Source organism: Mus pahari, chromosome 9 (assembly GCF_900095145.1).
Source record: "Mus pahari chromosome 9, PAHARI_EIJ_v1.1, whole genome shotgun sequence".
Classification (NCBI taxonomy): domain Eukaryota; kingdom Metazoa; phylum Chordata; class Mammalia; order Rodentia; family Muridae; genus Mus; species Mus pahari.
The window spans coordinates 90,431,417-90,458,429 of NC_034598.1; the positions used below are offsets into that span (position 1 = coordinate 90,431,417).

Sequence of the window (27,013 nt, forward strand, 5' to 3'; positions counted from 1 at the left end):
GCCACTGCCCACTGCAGACTGCCAGCCACTGCCCTCTGCGGACTGTCGGCCACTGCCCACTGCTGAAGCCGGCCACTGCCCTCTGTGGACTGGCCTGTGGTGAGTCTGACTGAGGTATAGTAGAAATGATGCCACCCCAGGTCTAGACTGACCCTCAAGTCCACTGTGCTTTCACTACCTGTCACGAGCCATGAGTCTTCAGAGGGCAAGCCCAGGACACTGTGGAAAAGCAATGCATTCTGCTATGAGTGAGGAGGTGGGGTGGACACCAAGCTCAGGAAACTATCACATGACTCCACTCTCTGCTACCATCTGCAACTTCATGACAGGCCTACGACAAAAATCCCTCTCTCTTTGGATGAAGTCTAGTGAACATAGACCAATGATCCAATAGTCATACTCGGCCACTGAGGTTTGAAGCTCTTTGTTATGCAGTGATAATAAATAATTTATATTCTCAGTATTTACAAAACTTTGCTGCATTTTGTTTTCCTGATATTAATGTTGGGTGTTGCATTGATCATCTAACTCTTCTGGCTGTTTAATAACTGATAATGGTTGTCTTGCTTATCAATGAGAAAAATAAAGATTTTATTAATCACATTTTTAATCTTCAGCAAAGCCCAGTTCACACTCCCCTTTCACATACATAAATACCAGTGGACTGAGAGGCAAAAGTAAACATAAATATTTATAGCAACCATTCCTGCTATGCTGTGCAACTCATTTTACCCACCTCCCCTTTTAACTACTATGTGCTAGAAACCCAATGCTAGACCTGAACTGAAATTCCTTCTGAGCACAGGGCTAATGTCATAAAGAATCACATGGGAAATGGGATCGCTCAACTCTAATGGTTGACATGACTTGTGGACGACCAAAAGCAGTTGAGACAATGCTTGGGGGGCGGGAACACAAATGACCTGAAGTGAGCAAGCTCTAAAATGAGCATGGTGTGCTGCAACCAATGTCAACAGAACCCTGGGACCTTTTGGATCTCACTGCTCTACCTGGTGAAGGCTTTCAAATCTGTGTATGTGTCACAGGCATCTGGGACTTATGAAAATATCTATGGCCAGCCTGAGGTTCACTCTGGTAGCTCTTGGGTCTGGGCAGAGTCACTATTGCTAGCTGGTCCCAGGCAGTTGTCCAGGAGTACTCTTGAGCCTGGGTCTTGAGGAACAACAAATATTGCTTTACCTTGGTAATACCTTACGCTCCTGTATTGCTTCCAAAGTTTTAACTTGGTTTAAAAAACAAAAACCTGTCTTAAAATATTTGAAAACTGTTAAAGTCTTTTCCTAATTCATCTACTCTTTAATGAAAGATGTATGGCCCACATTTAGAAACAGTACTTCAGTCTTTATGAAAGAGCAAAGGAGTTGTGCTTTATGAGCCAAATTTAGCAAAGGTCTACACAGCCAGCAATGTCAAGGAGGCCTGTTCTGCATTACAGTGTTAAGGTAAGCCAGGCTCCTGCACGATCTTGGAGGGCTGGCAAACAAGAGCTCTCTGCATAGCCTGCATCCCTGAATAATCACAAGAGACTTGGGAGGAAGTAGTCTTACTTCATTTTACTAATGAAGAAACTTAAGTTCAGAGAAATTCAAATTAGTGCAAGGAAAACCAAGAGTTCAAAACCAGGATCTGAACAACCATATCTCAGCTCCAAAGCTCTTACTGCCCATTCCCACTACCCACTTTTGTTGTTTTGAATTTTAAATCATCCAAAAGATCATAAAATTCAGTTCAGATATGGCTTCAACAGCAACTTTCTAATTCTCTGAATTAGATCACAGACAAATAACCAGAAGCCCCGGAGCAGTGTAGATGCATGGACTGTTTGCTCCAAGTGTTCTAAGGTTAGAAAACAGAACCTGACTGCCACCACAGGCCAGTCCACTTCCACCAATTCCCTGAAGCCCGAAACTCTGAATTAGCTCATCCATGACGGAACAGTGGGTAGCTCTGACTGAGCAAAAGGAGCACACACATTCTATTCGGGAAAGGCTGCGCCTGGCAATGCACCACATGCCACACGGTTGATGGGTTAACAGGATATAAACAGGACCTACTTCACAGCCAGCAGACAGATGCCAGCCTTCTCTCTGTACACTCACCAGTCAGGTAACAAAGCAAAGCATCCAGCTAACCTGGATAAACCTCCTCGTAGGGGATGGAAGCTGGACAATGGAAACTCTGGAATTCCAGGTGCTGGGAATGATCTCAGCCAATGAGCATCTTAAAAAGGGATGCAGCAATACTGACTGCAACCTGCTGCTGATGGGGGTTAAGTTCCAATGGGACAGTCCAGTCCAGTTCTCTTTAGAATACACTCCAAGCAGCATAAACCATTACTCAGGAGTCTTTAGAAGGAATTAAGGAGTCTCACAAGCTCCACTCATAGCTGTCAATACTCACTGGTACGTGGGTCAGAATGGTAGAAGCCAGGAGTTCTCTTGCTTCTTCTATTTTGGTTTTCTTTGGTCCACCTCCCCACATTCTTTGTCTTCTTACTTTATTCCCTATATACTTCAATGCCTATAAAAAGCAAAGTAATGCTTGAATTAAATTACTGGAGATCACTTATTAGTGCTGACCTGCTGTTACAAGCAAAAAAAAAAGCGAGGACCCCAGTTACACAGATTACATTGGGAACAAAGATTCGACATCATGAATCAATAACAAAATAATAGCACCCACTGCCTACGTGATGCACAGTTTCCTTCTGATTTCTAAATTGACTTGTTCCTATAAAATTGATACATAATTGTTTGTAAGGAATTAAGAAACCACATGTGTTTGTGTGTATGTGTCTAGGCAGCCATCAACTCTTCACTCAGAATGTCAATGCAGGATGCAGAGTTTCCCATAAAGAAACCAAACCACGTGAAGACTGCTATAATAAGAGTTACAAAGAAAACAAAACCTAAATAAATCCAGGATTAAGACACTGTCATAAACTAGATGGCTTAATAATGTTTAAACGTGACTTACAGTTTAAAGTCTTTCTCAATAAATTCATAATAGATCATTTTATTCCTAGCAGGTTTTAAAAAGTCCGAAACTAGGTGATTCTAAAGTCCTAGGCTCTATAATCTGCATAGCTATGAAAAGGGCTTGGATAGGTGAAACAACCCAGATTTCAACTATAAGCCTACAGTAGCTGGGTACTGATATCAGTCTTTTCATCTCAACCCTTGGGAGGCAGAGGCAGGTGGATCTCTGTGAGTTTAAGGCCAGCCTGGGCTATACAGAAACCTTGTCTCAAAAAATAGAAAATAAAAAAAATAAAAATAAAAATAAACAAAACCAGGCTGGCGAGATGGCCGACTGCTCTTCCAAAGGTCCTGAGTTCAAATCCCAGCAACCACATGGTGGCTTACAACCACCCATAATGAAATCTGATGCCCTCTTCTGGAGTGTCTGAAGACAGCTACGGTGTACTTACATATGATAAATAAATAAATACATAAATAAATAATTAAAAAAATAAAAATAAAACCCTCAGTGATGAAAATGGTGTAATGATGGCAAAGAGATCAAAAAAACTGAAGCAAATCATAAGTCCAAAAAGAACTTATATTGAGTGGTTAACTGACTCGTGACACAAGTCACAAAACAAGAAACTGTCCTTTCAAAAACAGGTGGGGGGACACAGCCGGGTACCAAACGCGGACAAGGAGCCTGGCCTCCAGTTCACACTGAAAGGAAGTAATGATCTGAGGTGAGACTTTCGACAAGCAGATCTCTGCATGTGCGGCCAGCCTGGTCTGCAGAGTGAGTGCCAAAACAGCCTGGGCTATCGAGTCTTGAAAAACAAAAATGAAATACAACAAAAAAAGATCTTAGACCTAACACGGAAACTAAGACTATATGGTTTCTGGAAAGACACAGACAAATATCCTAATGTAGAGTAGGCAAGTATATCCTTAAATGGGATATAGAGTAATAATTGTAAAGACAAACAGAGGTTTTTGATAATTTGTTTGTTTTTTTTTCTAAGTTAAACAACACAGAAAGAAAAAGAGCAGAAAAGCAATAAGTGGGTGAGTGAAACAGTGAGTGTTCACAGTGTAGAAGCTGGACACACGATGTCTAGCCAGACCGTTGTTGTTGTTGCTGCTGCTGCTGCGGCTGCTGTTTTAGTCTTTTTTGGGTTTTGGAGATGGGGTTTCTCTGTGTAACTGCCCTGGCTGTCCTGGAACTCCTTCTGTAGCCCAGGCTGGCTTTAATCTCACAGAGATCCATCTGCCTCTGCCTCCAGAATACCTCCGCCACTGCCTGGCTCAGACTTCATTTTTAAAGGTCCCTGAAATTCATTAATAAAAAGAGCAACAGCTTAATGAAGGTAGTGAACAAATGAATCTCAGACAGGATCCAGGACCGATTCACACATGAAAAAGTGTTCTAATAGTTTGCCATGAGAGAAATGATTAAGGCTGCAATAAGGCAATTGTGCACCCCTGCTAGAACATCTAAAATTAAAAAGCCACAACACCAAACACTATGAGAGCAAGAAGCAAGCAGACTTGAACACTGCGGCCATTACTACAAAATGGTATGGTCGTCTGAAGATTGGAAAAGTTTGGTAGTTTTAACTTCACATACTGTTCTCAGGCCCAGTAATTCTACTCCTAAGTATTTACACAAAAGAAATGAAAATTTATCTATACAAAGATTTGCTAATAGTAGCTGTCTTAGTCAGGGCTTCTATTCCTGGACAAAACGTCATGACCAAGAAGCAAGTTGGGGAGGAGAGGGTTTATTCGGCTTACACTTCCATACTGCTGTTCANCACCAAGGAAGTCAGGACTGGAACTCAAGTAGGTCAGGAAGTAGGAGCTGATGCAGAGGCCATGGAGTGATGTTCTTTACTGGCTTGCTTCCCCTGTCTTGCTCAGCTTGCTTTCTTATAGAACCCAAGACTACCAGCCCAGGGATGGCACCACCCACAAGGGGTCCTTCCCCCCACTTGATCACTAATTGAGAAAATGCCCCACAACTGTGATCTCATGAAGGCACTTCCCCATCTGAAGCTCCTTTCTCTGTGATAACTCCAGCCTGTGTCAAGTTGACACAAAACTAGCCAGTACAGTAGCATTGTCCATAAAAGCTAAAGCAAAAAAGATCCAAATGAGTATCAACACAGAAAGGGGAAGTCTGCTACCATCATCTGAGGGGATATGATTAAGCAGTAAAGGGACAAAGTCCATGGGTAGACAACATGAAAAGGCCAGCAAACCACAACCAACAACCCTTGGGAGAGTTTCACACAGTATGCTCAGCAACTGCCAGACACCCGTATACAACCTGACTCTACATAACGTTCTGGAACGACAAGATAAGGTAATGCCAGGAGGGGTCAGAGGGTGGAGGTGGGGGTCAGAGGGTGGAGGGGAACACAGAAGAGACTCATGGGATGGTAATGGAGGTACTGTACACTTTGTAAAGTTACAGTTACAATTACAGTTCCATGCCTAGATAGAGACCGATCTGGTGGGAAGCACTTCCTGGTGACTTCTTAGAAAGCAACAACAAAACACTGATGGAAGCAAGACTGGTACAGAGGCAGCATGGTGCTCTCTCGACAGACATGTCCACAAAACTTTTCCCCTTGGGTAAGGGCACACAAGTACTCACTTTTTTGAGGCGAAAACGAGAGAGACACAAAGGAGAGGGGAATCCCTTCTGATGTAGCTTTTTTTCTGGTTTTTCAAGACAGGGTTTCTCTGTGTAGCCCAGGCTGTCCTGGAACTCACTCTGTAAACCAAGCTAGCCTTGAACTCAGAGATCCGCCTGCCTCTGCCTCCCAAGTGCTGGGATTAAAGGTGTGTGCCACCACTCCCGGCCTGATGCAGTTTACGCACCATCTCTTTCCTGGGTATCCAACCATGTCACTTTCTCACAGTGAGGGCTGCAGGAAGGGCCAACATTCTCAGGTAGGCCAAAGTATTATCCCTAGCAACATTCCCTCAAAAGCAAAGAGAGCCTTTTCTATACACCAGATTCCTGGACAATGATGAAAAACATAAGCATCACAGAGCTAAGGCTTCAGAACAGACAAAATGGCGCAGGCTAAAAACAGGCATAAAAACAACACACCCTTCATTTTAAGCAATCCACAGAAGCACCACATCTTCAAAAGGCTAATTATAGTATAGCAGTTTTCTCCAAGATGGAAACATTCCATTCTGCAGGGAGGCTCCAAGAGCAGGAAGATAAATGACTCAAGATAGTTTCAGGAAGTCCCTAAAACTGACCAGATGCACTACACCCCTCTCTGCCAGAGTGAGCAATTCAAGATGAGAGTTCACCTCTTAGGTAAGCAGAGCTGCAAAGAAGACTCTAAAAACCAGCTGTCTGGAAAAAGCAGAAACCAGCTGAGCTGCCTAAAAGAGACACTCTCCAACCTGTTGAGCTTCCTGCAAGCTGTGCAATGAAATTCCTAGCTTCCCAGCTTTTGTGAGATTCACGGATGACGATGGGGTGGGTTTTGGTGAGGCAGCTGTCTTTGAGTCATTTCTGCTCCTGTAAGCAACCCTCTTATCCATTCTCTTCCAATAAAATTCACTGGTTCACCAAGTTTGACTTTGGCCTGCTGTCCATCCTTTGGCCTGCTGTGAGATCCTTATCTGGGCTGAACAGACATGTGTGTTATGTCTCTCAGGAGAAGTTCTGTCACACACCACCACTCTACAATGACGTGCACTTGCTTTGTCCTCATTCCTGATACTATATGTTCAGTGTACTTACCATCTGGTTATTAACCTGGCACACAGACTATAAATACTTGCAAATTCACACTTTCTGTTCAAGGAAACAAAACATTTGTTCTTCTTATGTTAACTAATTCTATCTTCCTTCCATCTTTTCTCTGAACCAATCTAATGGAGCTGGCTGGAAAGTTTATGTCAGTGTCTATTGATGAATGTGAATGTGAGTTTCGAACACACTGTGTAGCCCTTGCTTCAGTTCTGCAATGCTGAGGGCTATCTGACCAACACGGCTAAACTGTGTAACAGCTCAGCAGAGCCCTCTGCCATCAGGACACTCTTGTGTTGCAGCCGGAGCAGCGTATCTCCCAGAGCTGTTCCTGTTCAAATGACTGGTGTTCAGTTTCTACCTCCTGTACATTTCTTACTATTTCCTGTCCATATTCTTAGATATGGGCATGATTCACTAACTTTTTTTTTTTTCTAAACTTTTTATTGAAGATTCCTGCCTATCAAATATTTCACCTACAAAAAAGGCCAAAAGTAGTACCTCTAAGCCAAACAATACTTCCTGATGTTGCTTGCCAATTATTTGAGTCAATTATCCACTAACTATAGAGAAAGAATAATATCAAAGAACAGTCTATAGTGAGCTGTCCTTTGGAATTATGCACTCTTAAGTATGATATTAAGCTTCCTAAGAGTGTGACTTAATCTAAAACCCATCAAGACTGACTTGACTTCAAAACATACACATATTCATCCTGTGGGGTCAAAAGAAAAAACCCCCAGAATTTGTATTTTCCTGTATCTCACATGCTAGACAATGTGCTTATGGATACATTCAAACCACGTACTGTAGCTCTACAGGGGCATGTCCCTGGCTCTCTGAGTGCACAGGATTGTCACATGGACCGTGGACTTAGTGTAAGCCAACACATTATTAAAAAAGCCCAAGTGCTGGGACTCCCACACATGAGAAAAGTATAATGTTTTTAAGAAGTATAATGTTTTAAAGTGTGTCTATAAAAATGGATTTCCCAAACATCATCTTAGAGTCTTGACCTTAGATCCCAAGGGTCTCACCAGGCATATCTGAGGTCAGTGAAGACCCTGAGGTGATAGAAGAACTATTCTCGAAGCTTTCTCGATCTTACAGCAATTAGGAATTCAGAAAATAGGATAGAGGCTGAAGAGATACAATTGGAAGTTGGGAATGAAATGGATATTAAGAGCTGAGGACACAGCTCATTGGCAGAGTGCCTGCTTAGCAGGTACAAAGTCCTGGCTTTGGTCCCTGTGGTATTACATGAGAAATGTCTCCCCTCACATATCTGAACACTTGGTTCCCAGTTGGTGGTTATGGACCCCTCAAGAAGTCCAGCTACGTTAGAGGAAGTATGTCACTGGGAGGAAGGGGAGGATGTTGACAGTGGCCTTGTCCGAATTCCTGCTCTCTTGCCACTTCCTCTGTGTGGACACAAATGTGATCAGCCAGCTTCCTGCTCCTGCTTCCTGCTCCAGGCCTTCACCGTCAGACTCTACCTCTCTGGAACTCCAACCAAAATGAAATCTTCCTTCTGGTGCTTTGGGACATGGTATTTAATCATGGCAACATGCCCCAACAGCACCATCAAAAAGATAGTAAAGAAAAAATGGAACAGGCAAATCTAGATTAGCACTGCCGGAGTTTTAAAAGCATACCATTCCCTGGAACGAACAGGGGAAATATTGCTTGTTACTGAAGCACACAAGAAGCCCCCTGCCTGCGTAGGCTGACGATGTGCAGTGTGCAGACCAACTCATTCCTCCAGTTTACAGAGTCAAAAGAATGTCTGTGTTGTCCTTCTCCTCGGCAGCCTTCCCAACTCCACACCTCCAACGCCTCTGCAGTGGTGGCCTACTGAGATGAACAGCGCTGCAGTTGTCTCAAGCCACTGCAAAGGACATCAAGAAAGGACACACCTGCATCTGGGTGAAGATCTGAGCTTTCTGGCATTCCTCCAAGCTGGGCCCAAATGCGGCCATCACGTGCTCCTCTGTTCCAATCATCTGCACGATTTCCTGGTCGCTCTCAACACCCATGGCCTAGGAAGGGAAGAAAAGATGGCAGTGTTGGCTTTGTGTCCCCTCGCTGACATTTGCTTATGCTAATCTGTCATTGTCTGTGGGTATTACTTCTAAGCAAAAGCCAGCTCTTCCCTCAGAAACGGTGCCATCTGGCATCGGCAGCCACGGCCCAGGCTGCACGAGAACCTGAAACAGACAATGCCATTTGGAAGAGGAAGACAAACATCCTCAAACATTTTTCTGCACGTGTACAGCCCTCTCAATTTTTTGAAATATTCTAAGAGTTTCACCATGAAGAAATGAGGCCGGGAAGTTGAGTGGAGAGGCCTGGGCAGTGGCAAGAGCAATAAAAGCAAGACCCCCAAAGGTAGTGGATCAGAAAAGAACACTGCTGAACCTGAGTGTGACCCTGACTAGTTTTGCTAGATCATCTCTTTCTGAAAACATCAAGTCATTCATAGTCACACAAAAAGCATTTTCCTAAAGGATGTCTTAGTTCCATATTCTAGAGACACCATATACTATGCAAACTTTAAAAGAGATATTTAAAACCTAGGACATACGTAGCCGGCCTAAGGAACCCTCTTAAGTGTTCCTAGGTGGCAGTGGCTGCATGCCTCTGTAGGTCCCAAGAGGTCCTAGGCCCAGTGACTTCTTCAGACACGTGTCTGGAATGCTGCCACGTGGAGACACAGTTAAGCCCACTAACCTCTATGGATTCTGTAATGACTTGTTTCTTAGAAGTCAGGGGAAAGTCACGTTTGCATCAAAATGTCTTCCTTTGGCTTTGAGAGATGGAACAGGAGAATGACTGTCCAGTCAGGCTTTACTTCTCAGTTCTCTTCCACACAAAAGAGAAGAAAGCTGAGTCCCCGGGTCCAATGCTGACCTCCAAGGGCACTGTCCTATAAACCACTCAGAGGGCGGCCATCTATCTGGAAGTTGTGACTCCTTAGTCTCCCTGAGACTGTGCCAACTCTAACACTGTCATGTACAGAGGCAGCAACAGTGGCACTCTTCCAGCTCAAAGTTCCATGATCACACATTTAACCTTGACAATTCTGAAGACTTGGGGGATGATACTAACTAAGCTGATATGTCCCTCTTGTGTTTGAAAACGTCCCCACGGCACCTCGCACCAACTCCTCTGCTCAGAGCTCATTTGGTGACTCCCCTCTGTGGGAAGATGTGACTCAGGCTTCGGGGGCCAGGTTTTACAGGCTCTGTAGTTCCTGCTTGTTCCTGCTGCCAAATCATGAGGGTACACATGAAGAATGTGAGAAGGTTCAGAGGTTAGGAAAAAACAAAACAAAACAAAAAACAAAATAAAAAACCCTTCTTCCCATGTTGGCTGTGGTCACTGTCCTGCTCTAACTCAGCAACAGGACAACAGTTAGACAGACAGACTGATAGCAGAAAGACAGTGTGCCAGAACCACCCAGCCAAGAAACCCCCACATTGCTGACCAACGAAACAAGGATTTGCTTTGTAGTTATTTCTGAGTTGGCATATCCCCTCCTAAAACAAAGAGAGAGAGGTTGACAAAACTCAGGAAATTGAAGAAACTTTAGGGACTCAGGAAGCTGATGAAGCTTACAAGACTCAGAAAATGTTAGGACTTAGCCAGGTGTGTGGTGGCACACGCCTCTAATCCCAGAACTCAAGTGGCAGAGGCAGGTGGATCTCTTGAGTTCCAGGCTGGCCTGATCTACACAGTGAGTTCTAGATGAGCCAGGGCTAAACAGTAAGACTTTGTCTCGAAAAAAAAGCAAAACAAAATGTAAAAACTCAGGAGGTCCTTCTCCAGAGTTACATAATTCTGAACTGTTGGGGGGAGCAGACCCTTTGCTGAAAATGCCTGCAGGCTGAACAGGGAGCTTCAAGAACACGACTCTTGTGAGCTGTCACCTAGACTGGAACAGCTCTTGTGGCTATGCAGCTGCCTTGAGTCAGGCATGCTTCTGTAAGGAGCCCTAAGAAACTCGCTGGTTCAGCAAGTTAAACTAAGATGGAACCGTCTCGTTGGTCAGATGTTACCCATCTGAGGGTTGTCCATGCTTGCCCATGTCTCTCCAGGGAAAGCCACACAACACGGTGGTAACTCAGACATAGCTCAGAGAGCGAACGTAAAAGCGGTAGCAATTAAATCCCCTAGTTGAACATATGATTTTATTTGAGACAAACTAGTCTTGGACTCTTAATCCCCCTGCCTCAGCTTCCTGAGTGATAGGATTATAGGCATGCACTCCTACAAGTGGCTTCACACTTTTCCTTTACAAATAAATTCTCAAGACTCAGATCCCACTTTTATTAATTTTTATTAGTCCTGCTGTCCCTAACGTGATAAGCATTTATTCAACTAGCTGCTAATGATAAATGTCGTTATGTTAAAAACATACAAATTCATTAAAGCAGCCTTTTATGATTAAACGGTTAGCAGCTCAAAAACTGACCAGTTTTAACTTTTTAAACAAAGGAACAAAAACTAGGCATGCTAACATCTGAACCATTAAATAAGGCCACTGGGCTTATCTTAGAACTTTTTACATCAGTAGTCTCTAAATACAAAGAGACTACAAACTTGCTTGCCTACTTTGGTGTTTAACAGGAACAAATTTAATAAGAACAAATCCTATCTCAATCATCATTTAGTTGGCCACTTAAGGTGTCCTGGTGTGGAATGTAAGTAGTAGTTTTTAAATTGTTTATCACTTTGGAATGGTTTAAAATAAATCTAATCAGAATACTTGGGCCCTCCAAGAATGCCTAATCTGGGAAAGAAACCATGCCAAGCAATGGTGAACGACACCATACGCAGAAAGCATGCGCACTGCCGAAGCTTTCCAGCAAAAGCCTGAGCTCGTCCTATCAAGTCACGGAAACTCGGGGCCGTAACTCAGCAAGTATCATCAAAGGAGCTCCAGCAAAAAGACTGAATCAACGGCAGTACTGTTTAGCCTTCAGCAGTCATGGCTACAAACAGATGACGGTGTCGCCATGGAAACAAACAAAATGCCCACCCATTTTGCTTTGCAGACATAATTTAGGTACCTGAAAAGTAGCATTACGTGGAGATCTTTGTACTCCTGAAACCTCATCATTCCACTAATAAGCCAGAGAAAATGTTATACAATAATAACCTTGGGAAAAAAATGGCCGAGATGATGTTTGTCTAAAAGTCACCAATGGTCACATGGTCAGTAAACCCCGAACAAAACCCAGGAGAGGCACTCTTTAGAAAGTGGCATGAAACTGTCCTCAAACGTAGATGAAGTATAACTTTTAAAGGTAGGAAAAAGAAAACACTAGTGAGCACGAGAGAATGACTTGAACCCATGGAGAGATGCTGAAATACATTGTATAAGGATTCTGATGAAGGCAACTTCCAAATACAACCAAGGTGGAGAAAGCTCTGGTTTTCTGTAAAGTAGCTGAAATTATTTATTGCTAGCAGCAGTCCTGGTAGATAAGGGAACAGCGATGACTCCTTTAACTCTGCAGTTGTTTCTCTTTAAAAGATAAAAACACCCATAGAAGTTGGTGTCCCAGAAACAAAGCCCAGCTCCCAAGATCCTTTTGGGCTACAGATGCCACCAAAGTGCCAGTGCTGAAAGCTCGTGACATAAATGGGAAGGGAGAAGATTCACAAGCAGGAGAACCTCAGTGGTGCTCCAGGCCTCACAAGCCCAAGCTGTCAGACTCAGACTCACCATGGCATCGGGAAACCCTGCCACTTTGGCTGCTTTTAGCCAACTGTTGGTTACAAGCAACAATCACCGTGTCCTAATGAATGTCAATGCCTGGGTTAGGGCCACACCACACACAAGGAGAAATGATGTGCTTCTTCTAGAGCCCCACTTTATTTTCCTCAGATTCTGACAAAAGTGGGTAAGGAAGGCTGAGCAAAGAGAAAGGCCTTCTGTCCTGGGAACACGTGATCTCGTTTGTGCTTCAGAGGAGAATTTTCTCTTGAAAGATGAGTTATTCAGGACTCAGAGAGGCAGAGAATTCTGCCCAAGATCACACAGCTACTAAGTGTAGAGACAGATTTAGGCTAACTCTGTGTGTCTGTAAACTCTCCAGGACCCTGCACTGTCACCCAGGTAGAAATGTGAGAGATGGTAAGACACAAGGTTTCAGCAGTGGACCAGAGTATGCGACCAAAAGAAAAGGGGGTTAAATGCTTATCTTAAACGTTAGACACTGGGGCTGGAGAGATGGCTCAGTGGTTAAGAGCACTGAAGGTCCTGAGTTCAATTCCTAGCAACCACATGGTGGCTCACAACTATCCGTAAATAGATTTGGCACCCTCTTCTGGAGTGTCTGAAGACAGCTACAGTGTACTTAAATATAATAAATAAATCTTAAAAAAAAAAAGTTAGACACTACTTGTCGTATCAATAATAAACACATTTCTGGAAAGCACACTGATACTGACCACATTTCAAAGTCTCAGCATGTGTGTAAGACTGAAAACAACTGAGTTGAAAAAAAAAAAAAAGAAAGAAAAGAAAACTACACCTAAAATCCTATTCTAGGAAACTGAAAAATAAATTACACACATAAAAATCACTAACGATGAGGGTGCTGACAGAGTAAAACACAAATAAGTTGTTATGTAAGTTACAAGTCATAAGAAAAAAGATCTGCACAATACAAAAACAAGTTTTACCCTTCAGGGCTTCTCTTCATTTTTCAACTGGCTATATTATAAAAAACGACAGATTGTTAACTCATAGCCTTTTTTTTTTTTTTAGATAGAATTTAAGTTAGCTACATCTGTTTATGCTTCAACATAAATATCAAACATATCTGTAACAGGAGAAATTGTTTTATTAAACTTTGGTCACGAAGATTAAAAAAAGAGGAATGTTAAAAGCTTTCCAGATTTGTAATTCATGCATGCATCTCATTACACATGATAAAAAGATCATACGCTTTCTGGTTAATTAACACTCCTAGTCTAAAAACAGAAATGCTATTCACATTCAAAACTTAGGGAAAAACAAAAGTCCCATGGATACATGGAGACATACTGCCCTCTGCTGAAGATGTAATTCCAAGCTGGCAAATAACGTTTCTCCATCATTGTGTATGTACATGAGACCAAATAACGTTTCTCCATCATTGTGTATGTACATGAGACACTTTGGGAGCTGTAGGATTCCTCTAAGAAAAGCCATCACACAGACTTGTTATATTATAATACACACACACACACACACACACACACACACACACACACACATACACAATTCCTTCTGTGCTTGAACATCCAAACTTCAAAGAAAGGAAGAGTACAGACGTGTGTGAGACCCTCTGAACTACTGATGAATTGGTCCTCTGACTATCACTGTCATCTGGTAAAGAAAATTAATGACTCTATCCTTTCTAAAACTCAGAAGCATATAGAGCTAAACATAAAAAGTATTCCACAGAATCACCTTCATGACGGCATCTCAAATACAGATGTTATTTCTCCAGTTAAAGAACCTGTCTAGTCAGCATCCAGTCAATACCTGAGAATGACAAGGGCAGAGCCCACGGCAACTACAAACAGACTTGAAGTCGGACTCCCTGACTCCCATGCTCTCTGGGAACATCTTCCTTTAGTAGAGGCTCAGTCTCTTGTTACTCCACACCATTTTCCATTTTAACCAGCTTACTGCCACTGCGGGAGATTTCCGCCTGCTGGTAGAAGGGGTTTCTACTATAAAGCAACCGTGGCACAAGAATGCTGAGTCCTAAAGTGACCCTGAAGGGTGGCCACTGAGCAGTGCTAGTCTCTAGGATCATTTGGCATGCTGTGCTGAGCCTCCTGAGACCATCTGGGCTCTTTATTAGCCCAGCTAGTCATCAAGCTCCACATTATATACATCTATACCTCACAACATGGTAAGTAGACCATAGGAGCTCTCTGAGCAGACTATCAATTCAGCATTTCTACAGGAAATTGCTTTTCAGGTTCTAAGCCAACACTTCAAACAAACGTTTAAACATCCAGTTGTATAGTAAAGATACCAATGTAGAGACAACTGAATGTAGAAGTCTATAAAAATGAACAGATCTAGAATTTCCTGGATAGAGACTACAAATGTCCCTGCTCTCGTGTGACATATCACATACATTTTATAGTATCAAGGGCTACCATGCCCATGCACAGTCTGTGTGATGGCTAGTCCCAGGACACCACCTGATGAGACTTAGAAGCTACCCAGGGACATGCTTCTGGACATGCTGTGGGGACCGTCTTGATTAGATTACTGAGGTGGGAAGACACAGCCACTCTAGGTGGTATCATTCCCTGGTCCCAGACTTCATGAAAAGGAGGAAGTGAACTGAGCAAACACATCAATCCTTCTCTGTTCCCTGACCACGGATGCAATGTGACCAGCTGCTTCAGGCTTCTGTCATTTTAATTTTCCTGCCATGATTAACTGTGAACCAAAATAAACCCTTTCTCCCTTCTTTTGCTTTTGTCAGGGTCAAGTTTGCATGTACAACTATCACACATATCCAAGATCTGAGGAACAAAACCAAAAAAGAGCTAAGTGTAAAATAATGTGCACTGCACACATCAACAAAACAGATCTATTTCTATTCATGAATATGCAAACTAGGTCCCGAAAGACTCATGGGAGACAGTAACAGGGTGGTGTCTGGTAGCACTGTCTGGTTAGGAAGAGGGCAGACAAAGGCTTACTCATCACTGCCTACCACAATGCTAACTCTGTATGAAAAAAGACTAGGTCTGGTGAGACAGCTGGTAAAGGTGCCACTGTCAGGCCTGATGAGCTGAGTTCATCTGGAATCCACGTGGTGGAAGGAGAGAACTGACTTCTACAGATTGCCCTGTGGCCTCCACACACACACTGTGCACATTCACACATATATACATGTCAACACTTACATGCATGCACAAAAAATAAATAAAATATGATAAACATTTTGATTACTATGGAAAACAAAGCAGAGGAATTCTGTGTAGTTTTCAGGAAGAGAGCTGCAGCTTTACCTTAAATATGATGACAATGGGTATATCTTCAGACAGGGTGTTATGCCTCAGATAGAATCGCCCTTGCTTCACAGCCATGTTGGTTCGACTTTTCTTCTCATGGGTGGAGCTGTAAGTAAACAGACACAAGTTGAGCTGTACCCTCCCCAGGAACTCCAGCAGCAATGCTAGTTATCTAGTCAGGCACAGCTGCTCAGCAAATCTAACTGTCTCTAATTCATTAGCTCTAAAGATACACTCCTTTCTCCCTTCCTTCCTGCCTTCCTTCCGTGAACACTTAAAAGCATTACAACTATTTCTCATCATCTTCAAGATTATGGTGGGGATTTTGTGGATGGATGAGAAGCTTTCATCCTTTGACCTAATTTCCCTTCCTTTTCCCTTGTGTGCCTGGTTTGCTGGCAGGTCTTGAACTTGCTATATAGGATGATCTTGAACTCCTGCTCCTCCTCCTGCCTCCTAAATGCTCGAGCTAGGATTACAGTCATGTGCCTCTGCCCGGCTTGTAACATATCTCACATTTATTACACCTGAATTACTTAGATTCATGATTACTTATTTTCATGACTGAGTTTTCTTTTTGAAAAGAAAAATCTCCAAATGGCCCAGACCACTTTCTAAGAAGAAAGTTTTAAAATCAGTAATCCAGAAAAGTCAACTGCAGTACTGGCACAGAATGAAAGGTAAAGTTACCCTAATTCAGCTCGTTCTATAGGCGTCTCTGTTCTGAGATTCCTAACAGACAAGAAAGCACTCCAATAGCTCAACCACAACAGTGACAGATATTAACTGCCCACTCCACTGTTGCCATGTGGCACACAGGAGTGACAACACCTACTGAGGGCCCCTCTAAATCATGGATGATGAAATCTAGACTTAAGAAGTTACGTGACTACCTACTCCAGAGTCTCAGAGGCAGACAGATCTGTGAGTCTGAGGTCAGCCTGGTCTAAAAGCAAGTTCCAGGACAGTCAAGGCTGTTACATAGTGAGACCCTGTCCTGAAAAATCAGAACAAACAAACAAACAAAACTATGATGTACCAAAGAAAATGACTGGTTTCTACTACTTCTTTGATAAAGGCATCACTGCTGACTGCCTCTTCACTAGAAAGAGGCCTGCAGAACTCTGTGCTAACAGGTTCATCACAGGCCACCACAGGATCAACTACCGCATGCTATATAATTTCCCACCTATGCTATAATTTCTCGTCCTCACAGCCCTCAGGTTTCAAATCACATGAGAACAGAAGTTATGAGAGCCCTGTAGGCTGCTGCTGCTTAGATCATCGGCGCACTGGAAAAAAGCCAGGCTGGGCAGCTAACACAGTACACCAGCAAGTCCACGGTACAGCTCGCTCAATGTTATACATGAAACAGTCCTTGCTTACAAAAACCTGAAAAGGAGCATGAAAACTCTGGAAAGTGCTTTGTTTGTCTTTTTCCTTGAAGTTTCTTTACTGCTATAAATCAATAAAGAGCACAACTTAAATTAACTAGTGCCCTTCCAAATGCTGTCTCATATTTTCCTTGCTGAAATCTTAAAACCAATTGTACACACACTGCCTGCTATGGAGAGAAATACCACCACCTTCACATGAGATGGCAACCACCCACTATGCTAAAATAATGAGTATTTGGAAAAACCCCATCTGTTTCCCATACCTGGTGACTGAAGCTCCAACGGCCCCTTTCCTGTCGGCCTCCACAATGATCCTGTTCTTGGACAGCTGCTCTTGGATAAGAATGACTTTTTCCACTCCTTTAACAATGAAGTAGCCACCTGCCCAAGGGAAACAAGAAAAGCTCACCACCCCTTCCGTACCCAATGAAGTAGATGAGGGCAAGGAGCTCCTGAGGTCCAGAGTACCAGTACAGATTGGCCCTGTGCCTAGGCTCATCACTGCGGGCACCAACAATCATGAATCTGATGGGGGGCTGCTGACATTGCTCTATGAGCTGATGACAGTATCAGACACAGTTTTACAAAAAGAACTGAGGCTGATACACCTTTTTAAGTCAGAGAGAATACGACTGGTCTATTGCCCTGGATAGTTCTGTTGTCAAGTTTACACACTGGGAAGAAGGACCCTCAACTGATGAATACTGGCCTGCTGGGCATACCTAGGGCATTACCTTGATTGCTAAATGATGTTAGGAGGGCTTAGCCCACTGTTCTCTAGACCTATGGGCCTGAGCCATAAACAAGAGAGATGAACATAATACTGAGAGCAAGCCAGACAGCAGTGATCCCTCACGGTTCCTGCTTCAGTTCTAACTAACGCCCCTCACTGAGGGATTGTGACTTGAAGAGTAAGCTAACTAAATCCTTTCTCTTCAGGGTGCTTTTGGCCCTGGTGTTTATCCCAGCAACAGAAAAACCAACTAGGAGAGAAACCAGAGCCAGAAGTGGGGTGTCTCTGTGGTGGAATCGGCCGTGTTGGTTTAAGGAAGACAACAGTATTTGGAACTCTGGGTTCTAGATTGAGTGCTCAAAGATTAATGGGTCGTTCTGTGGAAGCCTGGAAGGTAAGAATACTGAAAACACTGACAATGGGGCCTGGCTTGTAAAGATACAGAGGGAAGCAAAACTCTATGTTTGTGTTGTATTTTCCAGGAAGAATCTGTGGAAGTGAAACCTGTGTTTTACTGGGACAAGGGAGGTCGGTTAGCAGGACTAAGAAACAGTTGAGATTAATGAGAGACCAGCATCACTGATAAGAAATCTGGGAAGTATTTCCTCAGGGTAAGCACACAGAAGCTGTGGTCCAGAAGGGAATTTGTTAATTTTAAGTCTTCTATGCGGTACTGATTTGGCAGCAGGACTGGGGCTTGGAAGTATGTGGAAGTGTTCCAGTCCCCGGAGGGGAGGCTATTGGTGAAGGTGAAGCCTCAGCTCAAGTGCAGACTCCAAGATACCGGAGATACCAGTATCATGGGACATATGCCAAGGATGGGGGCAGGTGTACGGTGAAGCTGGTCTGTGCCTAGGTGACAAGTTATGTGAGCTGCTATGACAGAACCAGAGAAATGGAGTTGTCCAAGCCTTCTGGAACCAGAAGATCACATCTCAGATGTCAGATACTGAACTTTGTACACTGTTGGATTTTGATTTTGCTTTGATCTGATGACAACTGTGCCCTGTTCCTCCTTGGAAGAAGAAAGCACATGACTTGTTTGGGGCTTTCCAGAAGCCCACACATTAAGAGAGTTGGTATTTCTAAAGAGATCTTGCACCTTTAAAGCACTGTGATTTTGAAGACTGTGGAACTTTTAAGATTGCACTATATTTTATCATTATGATATTAATTTGAGATATGGGACAATCCAGAAAGGAAAAATTGTGGTTTAAGCGTAATATGTTTGTATGTAACCGTGATATGTTTGTATGTAACCGTAATATGTCTGTATGTAACCGTGATATGTCTGTATGTAACCATGATATGTCTGTATGTAACCGTGATATGTCTGTATGTAACTGTGATATGTCTGTATGTAACCGTGATATGTTTGTATGTCAAACTGACAAGAGGATCAAGTGTACACACCGGGAAGAGGGAACCTCAACTGAGGAGCAGGCTTCATGCGATTTTCCTGCAGCATGTCTAGGGGCATTTTCTTGGTTGCTAATTGATGCGGGAAGGCCCAGCACACGTGGGCAGTGCCTTCCTTAGGCAGGTGGGCCTGGCCTATATGAGAAAGGTTGAGGAACACAGCCTGGGAAGAAGAAAAAAGCACCATTCCTTCACAGTCTCTGCTCTAACTCCCGCCTTGGCTGCCCTCAACAATAGATGGGGACCTGGAAGTAGAAGCTAAATAAACCCTTCCCGCTCCAAGTGGCTTTTGATCATGGAAACAGAAAAACAGTCTGTGCTATCCACATGTACACCAGACTGACAGAAAAAGACATATATTAAACAGAAGTATCTGTCCATTTCTTAAGTACAAGAATAACCTGGGATCATCAATGGAGATTAATACTTGCTCCAACTTTTCTAACAAATCTGGAACAATAGCAGATAACTGAGTTTCCAAACTAATGTTTTATACTGAATAAAAGTCACACACCATTATTACATTTTTTCCACATAATTTGAAAATAGGATAGAGTGAGATTTTGTTCTATTTGTAAATAAAAGTAAAACCAAGGTAATATATTTAACTTATGAAAAACTTGGTTAGAGTCTAGAAAGTCAGGTTCTTACTAAACTTTTCCTAATGCAACCAAGTGGGGTAGCGCATGCCTGTGAGCTGGGCACCAGGAGGTAGAGGCAAGAGGATCAGGTAGGTGATCAAGGCCAGCCTGGACTGTATAATGTTTGAAGCCAGCCAGTGCTACATGAGTCCCTATCTCCTGAAAAACACCAAATAAGCAAAAATAAAACAAAAACACCACCATCACCAAAATCTTCCTTGATGCAAGGAATTCAACTAAAGCAACTGTAAATCAATTTAAATCACAGGTAAAGGCATTAGGAGACTGTGTTGTACTGTTTGAAGGTTTACCAAAAATACTCTAGAAATAAGGATAAAAATATAAATTTTGAGAGCTTGAACAATAGCAAAAAAGTTATCATTTCTCTCCCTCTTCTTCATTTAACACAGGCTGTCGTGAGCTACTGGGGTCTTTTCAGAACAGTTTACACAGCAACTTTGGGAGCATCTCAAATATCAAGTATCTCAAAAGAAACTACTGCACAGAGGTGAAAGGAAAGAACAGGCCACGCCAGGAAGCCAGAAGCCAAACTGCTAACACCTCTAAGCAAACAAAAGAAGAATCAGCATATGTTTAGAGATCCAGAATAAAGCTGACATGAAATTTCCAGTTTTATGAATACAGTTTCTCCAACAAGTCATCAAAAGGCAGGAAGTCTACAGCAGAGCACTAGGAAAAGAATAGAGCAAGGCAGGGGTTGGGGTGGGGGTGGGGATGGGGGTGACACCCGAGTCCCCCACATACCTGGGTCTAGTGGACACTCGTTCAGTTTGGCAAACTCTGCCGGCGTTTTCCCCGTCAGAACACAGTTTGAGCTTCGGAGCATGATGGGCATTCTGTTTAAAGTAAAACAAAAGAAAGTCAGGCACGGACTGACAGAGAACCTGCAGCGAACCATGGCAGAGGGGCCTGCAACTCCGTGTAACCATTCAGAAGAGGCATTCCACGAGAGAGTCAAGGGAAAACCAAGATATTCCCAGACAAATCTTCTGGCACAGATGACAGCTGTGCTGGACAGCGACGATGGCACAGCTAGGAAGAGGGTAACTGAACGGGAGACGGTACCAAAGAATGTGGCTTCAGGGAGACTATGAGGTGAACTCTGTAAAGAAGAGTGTTCTAGGAAGAGCAATGCAAGAACAATCTGAGACACACCTATTCAGACTCCTAGATAACTTACTCAAGGGGGAAAGGCTGTGGATCTTAAACATGTCTGAAGCCTTCACAGTGCTGTCCATACAGAATACACAGAGGACTTCTCTGCAGCTGTGCTGTTGATCTTGACCATCAGATGATAAAGTAAACAGATGATGGTCAAGATCAACAGCACAGCTGCAGAGAAGGCTTGAAACAAGAGCCAAGGCAGGGTACCAGAAGGGAAACAGTGTAGACAGATAGCACTGTGGATCAAGAGGACAGCCTGCACGTGTGCACTCTGTTGAGTACCACGTGGAGGTCAGCTAGGGAAGAAACTTTTCATCTTCAGAAGATGGAAAATAAATCCCAAATCAAAGTCTGACATGAAAAGATGTATGTGGCACAAAGAAAACCCAAACAAGGGACTGGACTGATGACTTGTAGTTAAGAGCACTGGCTGTTCTTCCAAAGGACTCATCTTCAGTGCCCAGCACCCACATAGCAGCTCACAGCCATCTCTACCTCCATTCTAGGGATCTGATGCTGGCTTTGGCCCTTCTTTGAAACCAAGCACACATGTAGAACACAGATATAATACAGGCGAAAGACCCACAGAAACAAATGTACAGAAATGTAAATATAAACTTTTAACTATAAGTATAAATGTTAACTTTATAAAACAACAATGATTTTGAATTTATGGGTAACAACAACAACAAAAGGCAAGAAGAACTGAGGCTGACAAAATTTTAAAAGGTCAAGGACAGATCTGACCTGTCAAGGCTTTCTAAGATCTTATTCTTGCTAGGAGAATAAAGATATACTCAAACTTTGTTAATCAATGCAGTTTAATTCTAAAGGAACGCAACCAGAAATGAAATACATGCCTTTCAGAGCAGGTAGAAGAGAGAAGAAAAAAGTTCCATTTAAAAGGAATGAAGGAGGAAAATAAAAATATAAAGTTGGAAAGATTTCATGTGTAGAATAAACTGACAGAAATATATGTAAATACATATGTGGTGATTTGAATATGCTTGGCCCAGGGAGTGGCACTATTAGGAGGTGTGGCCTTGCTGGAGAGGGTGTGGACTAGTTGGAGGAAGCATGTCACTGGAGGTTGGGGTGAGTTTTGAGACCCTCCTCTTAGCTGCCTATGGATGCCATCTTCTCCTGGCTGCCTTCTGACTGAGATGCAGAACTCTCAGCTCCTTTCCAGCACCACGTCTGCCTGGACAATGCCATGCTTCCCACCGTGATGATAATGGAATGAACCTCAGCACCAGTAAGCCAGCTCCAATTAAATGTTGTCCTTTATAAGAGTTGCCTTGGAAGCGGGTGTGGTGGCACACACCTTTATTCCCAGCACTCAGGAGACAGAGGCAGGCGGATTGCTGAGTTCAGGCCAGCCTGGTCTACAAAGTGAGTTCCAGGACAGCCAGGGCTACACAGAGAAACCCTGTCTTGGGGGTGGGGGGGGAAGCCTTGGTCATGCTGTCTCTCCACAGTAATGAAACCCTAAGATTCTATGCACATGTGTGTGTGTGTGTGTGTGTGTGTGTATGTGTAATACATGTAAATAAGCTACATTCTCCAACAAATTAAAAAGAAAATCTACGTACACATGATCTACCTCAAAACTAAAAACATTTTAAATTCATAGCTATTTCTACAGAAGACTCAACATCTGTCCTTAATTAGAAAACCAGGTTCCAAAGTTACTAGCTGATGCTATGCAGTATTTTCAAACTTGTTCTAAGAGATAGTAACTTCTTCCAAAACTGTTGCTATATAGATAAACATCTAGGAAAACTATGTACAGGATCCATCAAGAAGTCCAGTGCAGAATTCAATGAACTCCAAACTGACCTACTAAGCACTCATTGCTGGTGTCAGAAGAAAGGGAAGCATTTCCTCAGCTTTAGAGAACGCTCTGCAATTACTGTAAACCACAGCTCTGTCTGGCCCTTACCTAAGGATCCAAAGCAATTCTATAAGCTAGGTACCATTTCCCACACCCTTCAGAGGAGGGAGTGAGGCAAAGAGGACCTATTAATTGGCTTAAGGTCACATCATGGGGCTGGTCTCCAGGCAGTGTGGCTCCAAGAACAACCTTGTTTCTCACCTGCCAATTGGTAAGGCGTTGCGGATTATCCTCTGGCTACCTCGGGTATACTCAATGTCCACTGTGATTGGGGCGGAGTATGTCATGTCCCTCAGACGGCACTGGAACAGAATCACAGTGAGCGACCCTCTGCTCTTCAGCAATCCCACTAGGAGTACAGTGCATAGCAAACTCAACTTTCCCCACTGAGCTGCTGACACCCTGCCTCAGGGCATGGGGAGTGACAGCTGTGTTTAGAACATGTGTGTGCTTGGCATGGAAACAAGCTAAAGGCTATCTTCATCCTTTATACATTGCTAGACCCAGCTTTTACAGGAAGGTGTGGGACCAAGGATCCACAGGAAGATACAGGAAACCACATGCAAACTCCCCAGTGACTTCAACATATCACATTGACAGTCATGTGGTGGTTTATAGCTTCAAAAGAGAATTTCTCTCAAATTAAGCATGTAATTCTTCATGTTAAATCCCACCTGTGACTTCTACTAGAAGTTAGGTTAAGACATCTTTTAACTTTTACAACAGGCTCTGAGGTTTTAAAGTTTAAGTTTTCTATTCCTGGCCAGTAAATGCTTATGTGGAGCTGAAGGAACGGCCCAGGGGTTAAGAGTACTGGCTGCTCTTCCAGAGGATCCAGGTTCAGTTTAAAAGAAAAAATGCTTAAGAATATACAGCAAGAGCAGATGCTAGGTCAAAACAAACAAGTCCAAGCAAAGTACCTCATGAGGGGACACTGGTCTAGTTACATTGAAGCTTTCTTCAACATCAGGAAGTCCGACATAGATATTAAGGTATCTGAAAAGCAAATTATTTCATTATCAATTACACCTTCTCCAAAAATATACACGTGTGATCCCTTAGTCTTTGACAAGTGCCTACCTTGCTGAGGATGACAAACGAAATGAGAATTATATACCTTCTTGAAGTGACAGTTCATAGAACCTTACAAGTGTGGGAAGATGCTATCGAAGTATTTCTGCATAGTGTGTGTGCACTCATGTGTGCTATAAGAATCCACACTTTTTTTTTTTGGTTTTTCGAGACAGGGTTTCTCTGTATAGCTCTGGCTGTCCCGGAACTCACTTTGTAGACCAGGCTGGCCTCGAACTCAGATATCCACCTGCCTCCACCTCCCAAGTGCTGGGATTAAAGGCATGCGCCACCACCGCCTGGCAGGAATATGCACTTGCGAATGCACAGCTGCACCTGCAGACATTAATGCGGAACTTCTTCCCCCACTGCTTTCCACCTTATGTATTTTTAAAGATTATTTTTCATTTATGTGCTTGGGTGTTCTGCCTGCATGTAAATACACCATGTGCATTCATGACACCTTCAGAAGCCAGAAGAGGGCACTGGATTCCCCAGGCACCGAAGTTAGAGGGTTGTCAGCAACATGGGCCAGTGCTCTTAACTCCTAAGCCATCTCTCCAGTCCCTTCACCTTATTTTTTTGAGACAGGGTCTCTCACTGAACAGAAAATTCACCAACTGAGTTGGCTACACTCGAGCTCTGGGGATCTGCCTGTCTTCATCCCCAAGTGCTGAGGTTGGATATACACTCCGCTATACCCAGCTTTTACATAAAGGTGTGGGATCTAAACTCAGCACTTTATTCACATAGCCATCAACAACAACAACAACAAAGAACTGGGAGGGAAGCATCGGCTTTTGAAGATACTGTGTGCACAGGTCTAACTCCTCTAATCAAAGGACTCTGATGGAGCAGCTTGACTGTGTCCTGCGTCCCATAAATCGAAAGGCAGAAAGGGCTGCATACGTCTGTCCTCTAGTTAGCAAACATTACTCTTGCAGACGTATCAGTAATCCTGAGGTTACTCTGTTTATAATATAGGGCTAAAACTTTTTAAAATTAATTACCGATAACAAGCGCCAAACTTCTCACTGTCAGGAGTAAAGTCACAAGAAAGGAAAGGAAGTTGGAATGAGTTAGTACTGTTGGCTGGGGCTAGAAAGCATCAGACTGAAGTCTCTAATATAAACAGAACAGACGGGACACAGAAATACAGATATGCGCATGCATGTGTTAGTACATACACATGTATTTGCTAATGCTGTCACCCTAAAAGTAATACCTTCCAAAAAAAGTAACCAAAGCACCCTGGAGAAGTGCTTGCTTCCCAGGTGGGGGCAGGAAAAAACACAAATATATATTGTACCCCATAGTTCCAGAAAGTAAAGTAGGTGAAACCCCATGAGGGCACATTTTGAAAGGACACGGTGTCAAGTTGAAGGATTTCCCTATGGCAAAGCTAAGATAATCTGAGCAAGAGAATAACAATACTGGACTACACACAACAGAAAAAACTAAATAATCATGAGCATAAACTGATATAAAACAATATCCAGAAAGGTCCAATGAGGGTGTGGGAATATGAAAAGCAGAAGGCATGATGAGAGAGAATTCTCTCACAGCAGCAGCTCCCATGTACAAGAATCATCAGTGCACATTAGAGTCAGAGGTGAGGGCTTATGAATGTAGCTCTGCAGAGCGCTTGTCCCATATATACAAACCCAGGCACAGGAGTTGTTGTTGATTTTAAATTAAATAAAATTAGTGATAAAAATATCGAGTTGTATTGTCTAAAGGATCTCCCCATAAAGGCTTGTTATAAAAAGAAAAAAAAAATGCATACTTACAATGGAGAATTCTGAAAGACAGACTCTATAGTAATCAAGGAAACAGTGTTAAAAGATACTGATATTTGTACTCTCTGAGATGAATCAGTAAAAATGGCATAAAAAAACTTGCTTAAACGTGTAACCTAACCTAATCATGAGCAAGTATCCAGACACTCAGACTGAAGGACCGAAGCAAAACTGACCCAAGTACTCAAAAGTGGGACGGCCATGAAACCCCAGATAAGACTGAGGTCTATCAGAGTCAGGAGATGGAGAAACCAAGACAACCTCAGGGCTGGGAGATGCTTCAGCACTTTAAGACCATGTACTTCTGATCTTGAAGAGGACCCAGAGTTGAGTACCCAGCACCACTTCAGGCAGCTCCAGATATGATGCCCTCTTCTGGCCTCCATGGGCAACTGCACTCAGCTGTACATACTCACAGACATACATATATAGAATGATGGGCCATATTAAGTTTGGAAGCCATCTTATTACAAGGTCGAAATAAATTCATTCCTGTTTTATGTAAAACTTGTATTTGACTAGGTCTTGGTGCATCTTCTGGAATCTGACATGTTCCACAACCTGGACTCTAGGCTCCACCCTGATAAGATATTCTGCCAAATCATTTTGAAATGTTCAGCCAAGTTCCCACATAACCAACATTTCTCTGGAAATCTCCAACCTTTGAAAACCTCCTAGTCTTGCCGGTTTGGGGGCTATATAAACCCCACGTCTCCATTGTCTGGTGCTATTTTCTCAAACCCCACTTTAGAAGGAAAAGCTCGCATACTTTGGCCACAGAATTTAGGTAATGGTCTTTACTCTTAATCAGTGGGAGTCACAATAGAAAGAAAACCTAGCATGGGCCAGGAACTGATTCTGGCACAAGAATCAGGACATCAATGGGAAGAACCATCAGGTCCAGGTCTTCTTTCTGCCAGCAGTACTCCATCATTGTAACTTTCTGGTTCTGATAATTGCCTCTGGTTATATACAATGTAGTAACATATGCTGTGCAAAAATCCTGAATGGGTTCTTATCATTATTAATTATATATAAAACTAATCAAAAGAAAGCCTTACTTAAAAGAA

At 43.0% G+C, this 27,013-nt stretch overlaps 1 protein-coding gene across 1 annotated transcript in view; it reads right to left on the minus strand.

Annotated features, from left to right (window-relative positions):
• Positions 1 to 27,013, minus strand: part of Polr3b (RNA polymerase III subunit B) — a 104,876-nt gene that overhangs the window by 71,006 nt on the left and 6,857 nt on the right. Inside the window, exons 5-11 of the mRNA XM_029542033.1 lie at positions 23,994 to 24,069; positions 23,275 to 23,375; positions 20,760 to 20,851; positions 17,465 to 17,582; positions 15,802 to 15,910; positions 8,682 to 8,804; positions 2,422 to 2,541 (exon numbers count right to left, since the gene is read on the minus strand). Coding sequence (XP_029397893.1) covers positions 2,422 to 2,541; positions 8,682 to 8,804; positions 15,802 to 15,910; positions 17,465 to 17,582; positions 20,760 to 20,851; positions 23,275 to 23,375; positions 23,994 to 24,069 — 739 coding nt within the window. The remainder of the gene's footprint in view (positions 1 to 2,421; positions 2,542 to 8,681; positions 8,805 to 15,801; positions 15,911 to 17,464; positions 17,583 to 20,759; positions 20,852 to 23,274; positions 23,376 to 23,993; positions 24,070 to 27,013) is intronic.